We start from the raw sequence: 7138 nt of genomic DNA, 5'->3' as shown, positions 1-7138 counted from the left end.
AAATTACCAGACTCTACTGCCTCATATATATGCTGAATATACTCGCAGCAAGTATTAACCATTTCCCAAGGTGGAAAATATAAAACGAGAGGTGGATTAACTTCGTTTATTCCAGTCTTGGTGAACACATGTACGTTTGTGTGTGTGCGTGGTAAAAACTGTAAATATACAAATAGAATGTATCACTAGAATGTCAACATTAAATTACATATAGTTTTGCCTTTCATGATAAATGTATACTTAACATCTCAATGAAGATATAACGTCTTAAGTACAATCCATATCACTAAAGAGATTAAATCTAACAAATAAACATTTTTCTAATGATACGAAAGTTTTTAGTACGAATGCTTTCGACAGAAAAATGACGATTATAAAAAATATCAAGACAAATTAAGCAAGACATTTATAACAACAGTCAGGGAGTTTAAAATACATACATTGTTGTGAACGTCCAAGCATCTAAGGCCAAACAGGACCTGAATTTACGGTAGAAAGGAAACCAAAAGCCTCGTGGTATAATTTACCAGAAACTCCAAAAAACTGTGCCGAATAGCGAAGGTTACACACAACTAAATTAAAAGAATCAGCATACTCCCCACCTGTTATTATCAAATAACACTATTCACATAAAAAATCATATTTGACATAATTCTTAACAAGATCACTTCGTTTTAATGACTGATACATTTTCTGCAATGTACGCCCTTCAGGAATGGGAGTACAATGTAGAAAATGCTCCAATAAACGTTTAACAGGCAATAATGACGTCTTATAAAAGTATAACAGTCAAAATGAAAAATAAATAATGATGAATAACACATTCTATAATGAATTCCTAATAAGTTGAATGCAATTACTTAAAAAAGGACTGGACTGTTAGGCTCTTACAGAAACATTTAGAATAATCTATATATGTTAACTATATAAACATTGAAATTTACTTAAGACTGCCAGTATTTTACCAAATTATTCTTTAACATCTTAAAGCATTTCTTAATGCTGTATTCACACAGACAACCAAAATCTAAGAGATGTTGCAAATAATTACAACAAAAACAAAACTGACAGTTTACTGTAAATTAGATAAGAAGACTATCTAAATCCTGAGGAAATACTGAAATCTTAACTTCCTACCAAGTGCACCATATCAACAACTGGTCTGGTATAAAATACCTTGCTGCCTTCCCTAATAACACAAACCTCGACCTTGCGAATTCTACCATCCACACTTGGGAAAACCCGTGTGACTCTACCCATAGGCCAACAGTGGCGAGCAACCTCAACATCTTTTAACAAAACAACATCACCAATTTTCAACTGAGTTTGCTCCTGATTCCACTTGCGCCTTTCCTGTAATGTTTGCAGATATTCTCGCCTCCATCGAAGCCAAAACTGACTAGCCAAATACTGAACTTGTTTCCATCCAGCTCGATACAAGTCCTTAATGTCAATAGTGCCAAGTGGCGGTTGATCACACTCCAACTTTTGGGTTAACAAAGCAGAAGGACTCAGTACATCTGGTACATCTGAATCACTGGACACAGGAACAATTGGGCGGGAATTGATAATGGCCGACACCTCTGCCATCAATGTAGTAAGCACGTCATGAGTCAATGTTTTCACATTTAACATCATAGCTTCCAATACTCTACGAGCAACACCAATCAATCTCTCCCATGCCCCTCCCATATGAGAACTATGGGGACTGTTAAACATCCAAATTGTCCCTGACTTTCGCAAGAAGCTCTGAGTAGGCTCATCTTCAACATTTATTGCATCTGCTTGAATGTTATCAATAGCACCAACAAAGTTAGTGCCCCTATCGGAACGGAAAACTTTGACTTTACCACGTACAGATACAAATCTCCGCAGGGCATTTGTGAATGCAGAAGAAGACATATCTTCAATGACTTCTATGTGAACAGCTCTTATGGTTAAACATGTAAACAATACAGCCCAACGTTTTGATGCTGCCTGTCCCCCTCTGGTTCGCCTTGTGACAATTTCCCAAGGGCCGAAGACATCTACTCCAACATGACTAAATGGGGAAGCCTGTTCTAATCTATCAATGGGTAAGTCTGACATTTTCTGAGTGGCAAAATGACCTCTAAGCTTTTTGCAAACCACACAGTTGTGAATAACACTGGCTACTAAACATTTAGCTCCAACAACCCAAAATCCAGCAGATCTCAAAGCCCCCTCAGTAATAAGTCTACCCTGATGAAAAACAGAGATATGGTAATGTCGTACCAACAGAAGTGACACTGGATGCTTCCGAGGTAAGATAATGGGATGTTTCCCTGCTGTAGGCAGTTCACTCCTCTTGTAGCTATCTGACGTTGCTGTATGCATAGCCCCACAATGATATCTACAAGAAAAACCACCGTTGAAGTGAGATGTCCAATTCATAAAACAAATCACTCTTTAGAGAATTGTAGAGTATTTAAATGTAAATCTTTCCAAGAGAAAAGAAATGTGCTAAGAGAGAATAAGTTGTGTTTTTACTGTAGAAACAAAGATTTTCCTCTCGTTCACATTGGAGGTCGTACTCTTCTGAGCATCATAGTTGAAACTTGGGTCGTTACGTATTTGACTTTGGTCGTGTACAAACTGGGCACAAATTTGGAATGGAGGAAATGGCACACTGTATTTCCTCTTGTAGTCAGTAGCACGTCCAGTCAACTTTTCTTGAAGGTTGTGCGGTAACTTACATATGATTGGGTTAAACCCTACAGCGGAATCAAAGTAAGACAATGTTGAAGAGTATTTTGGGTCTTCTTTTAGTCCCTCAATTTCAGAAAGAATGTCTGACAGTTCATATAATTTCGAGGGATCTTTTGTTGTTATTTTCGGAAACTGTTCCAACTTTTTCATTGTTGCATGATAGATACTCTCTGGCGATCCAAATCGTTCATCCATCCGGCTCCATATTTTTTGAAGACCATCAACTGGGTTGTTTATATAAGCTGCTTTCAAAGAGACTGCTTGTTTCTTTGAAGAATAGCCAAGCCATTTGATCATCAGATCTATTTCTTCTTCTGGAGAAGCACCTATGTCTGTACACACAGCCTTGAATGTACATTTCCATGATGGATATGTCTCTGGTTGTTTATTAAATTGAGAAAGTCTGGATGTTAGTATATCTTTCTTCAGTAAGAACTTTGTAAAGTCACTTGTAGATGGAGAATGTTTTTCGGGTGGGGGTACAAATTCACGTGCTAACGCATCTAGTGGTTGTTTTATAGACTGCTGAACAAACTCAGCTGTTCTCACTTGCGGATCTGAACTAGGTAAACCATCAAACTCTGTAATGTCATCTTCAAAGTCAGCTTCTGCCAAAGCCACCTCTTTCTTATCTTCAAGAAGTTTAATGTCAATATCGAGATTTACTTTTTGGCGTAAAGCGCCTGCAGCGCGAATTTTTTCTTGCTCCTCAAGTTGAGTGTTATCTCTTTCTAGCTCTGCTGCTTGTTCTGCAAAGGCAACTTTGGTTTTGGCAACCTGTAATCTAAGATGACTAGACTTGGTTGATACACGACTTCTTGATCCAACCGATGAGGTTTCGTACTTCAGTGTCCGTAATTTATCAAGAAAATCATTGGTCACTTGTCTATTATTTGACGCTCTTTCTATAACAGTTTTTAACAATACTTCACTCTCTGGTGTTCTCAGTTGGTTCAAGAATCTCTGAAATTCTGTTGCGACGGCATCAAATTTACTAAATTGTTCAATTACTTTGGTTTTGATAGTTTTAACTTGTATTTTATCACATTCAGAACCCAACTTATCACTTTCTTCAAATATTCTAGTAAGAGGGTCCCACTCATTTTTAAGTCTTGACTCAAGTATCTGTATTCTTTCCTCGTAGTTAGCCATAGCTTTGGCAGTCAATTTTCTTGATCGCTTTTCCGTCATGAACAGAACGGATGACAAATCTTGCTCGTTTTGATGACGTGTAGAAAAACAATTTTTTACTGTACTGCCTCATATATATGCTGAATATACTCGCAGCAAGTATTAACCATTTCCCAAGGTGGAAAATATAAAACGAGAGGTGGATTAACTTCGTTTATTCCAGTCTTGGTGAACACATGTACGTTTGTGTGTGTGCGTGGTAAAAACTGTAAATATACAAATAGAATGTATCACTAGAATGTCAACATTAAATTACATATAGTTTTGCCTTTCATGATAAATGTATACTTAACATCTTAATGAAGATATAACGTCTTAAGTACAATCCATATCACTAAAGAGATTAAATCTAACAAATAAACATTTTTCTAATGAAACGAAAGTTTTGAGTACGAATGCTTTCAACAGAAAAATGACGATTATAAAAAATATCAAGACAAATTAAGCAAGACATTTATAACAACAGTCAGGGAGTTTAAAATACATACATTGTTGTGAACGTCCAAGCATCTAAGGCCAAACAGGACCTGAATTTACGGTAGAAAGGAAACCAAAAGCCTCGTGGTATAATTACCAGAAACTCCAAAAAACTGTGCCGAATAGCGAAGGTTACACACAACTAAATTAAAAGAATCAGCATACAGACTTATTGTAATTAATAGAAATTATACTACAGTATTACATACCATATGCTTAGATTTTACGTATTGTGTGAAATGTGAGTTTTTGTGTAAAATGTTTGAAAAATTAAATAAAAATGAGAGTTTCCGAGTTGCCAAGAATTGTGTCAATTGTTGCAATACAATTTTCCATAATTTCTGTAACTAATGGATATTATAGAACAGTAAAACAAACCTTAAGTTTAGAAACACTGTAGAGTGAGAAATGAGATTTACGGGGTAAAATGTTTGAAGAATTAAATAAAGGTGAGAATTTCTGGAATTTGCCAATGATTTAGCAAAATTTTGCACGAATACTGCCAGAATTACTTATTTAATAGGTATTATATTAAAGTATAGCAAATCTTAGAAACATCGTATTGTTTGAAAGGTTAATTTTGCAGTAAAAGGTTTGAGACATTAAATAAAAATGAGAATTTCTGGATTTTGTCAATAACATGGTCAAATTTGCAACAAAATTAGCATAATTACTGTATTTAATACTTATTATATTTTAGTATAACATACCTGAAGTATGGAAACATCGTGATTTAAACAGTGCGATTTTTAGAGTAAAGAATTACAAAAACATGGAATATTTGGAATCAATCACTTACATGTTCAATTTCATATATTGAAAATAATTTACTTTAGTGTATAGAAACACCTTATATGGCTGAATATTATGTAAAATATTAACCAAAAAATAAATGAAAAAAAGAAGATTCTGAAATATATTTCTGGTGAACAATTATTTCACAAAACTGACTATTTAGCAGAACTGACATGAGCTACATTTCATGGAAAATAACATTGGAAAACTTTATGCTATCAGATCAAACAAGACATGTGATACTGAGATAAAAAGTTCTGAAAGCATAAACGAAAATGTTGGATTTCTGGAATTTGACCACAAACAATGAATACAAGCCCCAAATATGTTACTTTTTTATTTCATGTTCTAAACTTAAAGTAAACGTGTAGATATTTTGTAACATATGTATAATTGGTTATTTTTACATACATTTAACTTTATAATGTTTTTAGTTGATTAGATTAGCAATTTCAGTGCCTTAATGTAGAATTAGATATGCACAACTTTAAACGCTGATTACAAAAGAAAACCCACAGCATTTGCATGCGGAGCAAGCCTTAAAGAATCAAATCCAACCTTCTTGCAGCTGCGTGCTACTGTATGGCAGACAGTTTGACAAGCGCACTGTACAACTTTCATAATATGAGCCTGAGCTGGTGCTGTTTCAGTTGTCACTGGATATAGTAGTTTGTTACTCACTACTTCCCAGCCCTTTCTACCGGGTTCAAAACTGTGTGTCCTTTCCAACCCTGAACTTGAAGAAATATCCGTAAACTGTAATACTTAACACATAGTACTTCATCATCACTGACCCCAGATTTTCATTCATAAGCAAAACGGTGTTTTATCTCTAAACGCGAATTCTTACATATTAAATAATATTACTCTCATATGATGCAATACCACTGGTTACACTCTTCGTATGTGCTTCACATTATCTTACTTGCAAGTGCAGTGCAACAAGCTTCCATCTTCGTTTATGTCAGAGCATGTAGGTCGGGACAGAATCCAAACAGTGTTTAGGTAATTTTTATATCATATTTGACTATTAGTAAATTCCAGAAATTTCAGGATCTGTTTATATTTTTAACCTGTTTCCTTAAATGTACAATTTCACAGTTAGCAATTTACTATTCAATTGATATCAATGTATAAGATTATACGATACAGTTATTCTGATATGGCAATGCTAAATTCCATTATGACTTTTTGCAAATTCTAACGTTAATTTATAGTTATAACACATTAACCAAATAATCACCTTTCTCATTTTATGGTAATTAGCAACTTAAGTTTGTTGTAGAGCAGTTTAATATAAGTTTCAGCTTAATTTCTTCCAGTTCTTGGCAAACTCCAGAAATTCCCACCTAAATTTGTTTTTTAAACATTTTTACCCAAAAACTCATATTTCACAATTATAGATGATGTGTCAATGTATAAGGTATGTTATGGTGCTTAATAAATATTTAACATAGTTATTCTGGTACTTTAATTGCTAAATATAATTTTGATAGGGACAAATTCCAAATAATAATAGTTTTGTTTACATTTTTAACATTTCACCCCAAATATCATATTTCACTATAAATAATGAGTCGACACATAAGGTATGTTATGGTGCTGTATACTATCTATTAAATACGGGTATTCCGGTAATTGTTATTGCTAAATTTAATTTCAATGTAGACAAATTCCATAAATTAATACTTTTGTTAACATTTAATGTTAACAAAAGTATTAATTTCTGGAATTTGTCTACATTGAAATTAAATTTAACATAATAATGATTATTTAACATTTTACCCCAAAATTCCTATTTCACAACAGATGATGTGTCTATACATAAGATATGTTATGGTGCTGTATACTATCTAATAAGTATTGTTTTTCTGAATTTTTTTTTGATCTAATTTTGATAGAGACAAATCCCAGAAATTCATACTTTTGTTTACTTTTTTTTAAACAT

The 7138-nt window shown here is 33.8% G+C and overlaps 1 protein-coding gene across 1 annotated transcript; it reads right to left on the bottom strand.

The window, feature by feature from the left end:
• Positions 1–1125: 1125 nt before the first annotated feature.
• Positions 1126–2355, bottom strand: LOC128237911 (uncharacterized). The gene has a single exon (XM_052953488.1). It carries the CDS (start codon positions 2353–2355, stop codon positions 1126–1128), a length of 1230 nt encoding a protein of 409 aa, XP_052809448.1.
• Between the last annotated feature and the right edge of the window lie 4783 nt (positions 2356–7138).

This window comes from Mya arenaria, chromosome 6 (genome assembly GCF_026914265.1).
Source record: "Mya arenaria isolate MELC-2E11 chromosome 6, ASM2691426v1".
Lineage (NCBI taxonomy): Eukaryota > Metazoa > Mollusca > Bivalvia > Myida > Myidae > Mya > Mya arenaria.
The sequence above is the reverse complement of the archived record's forward strand: the minus strand, read 5'-3'. Positions and strand labels throughout refer to the sequence as shown.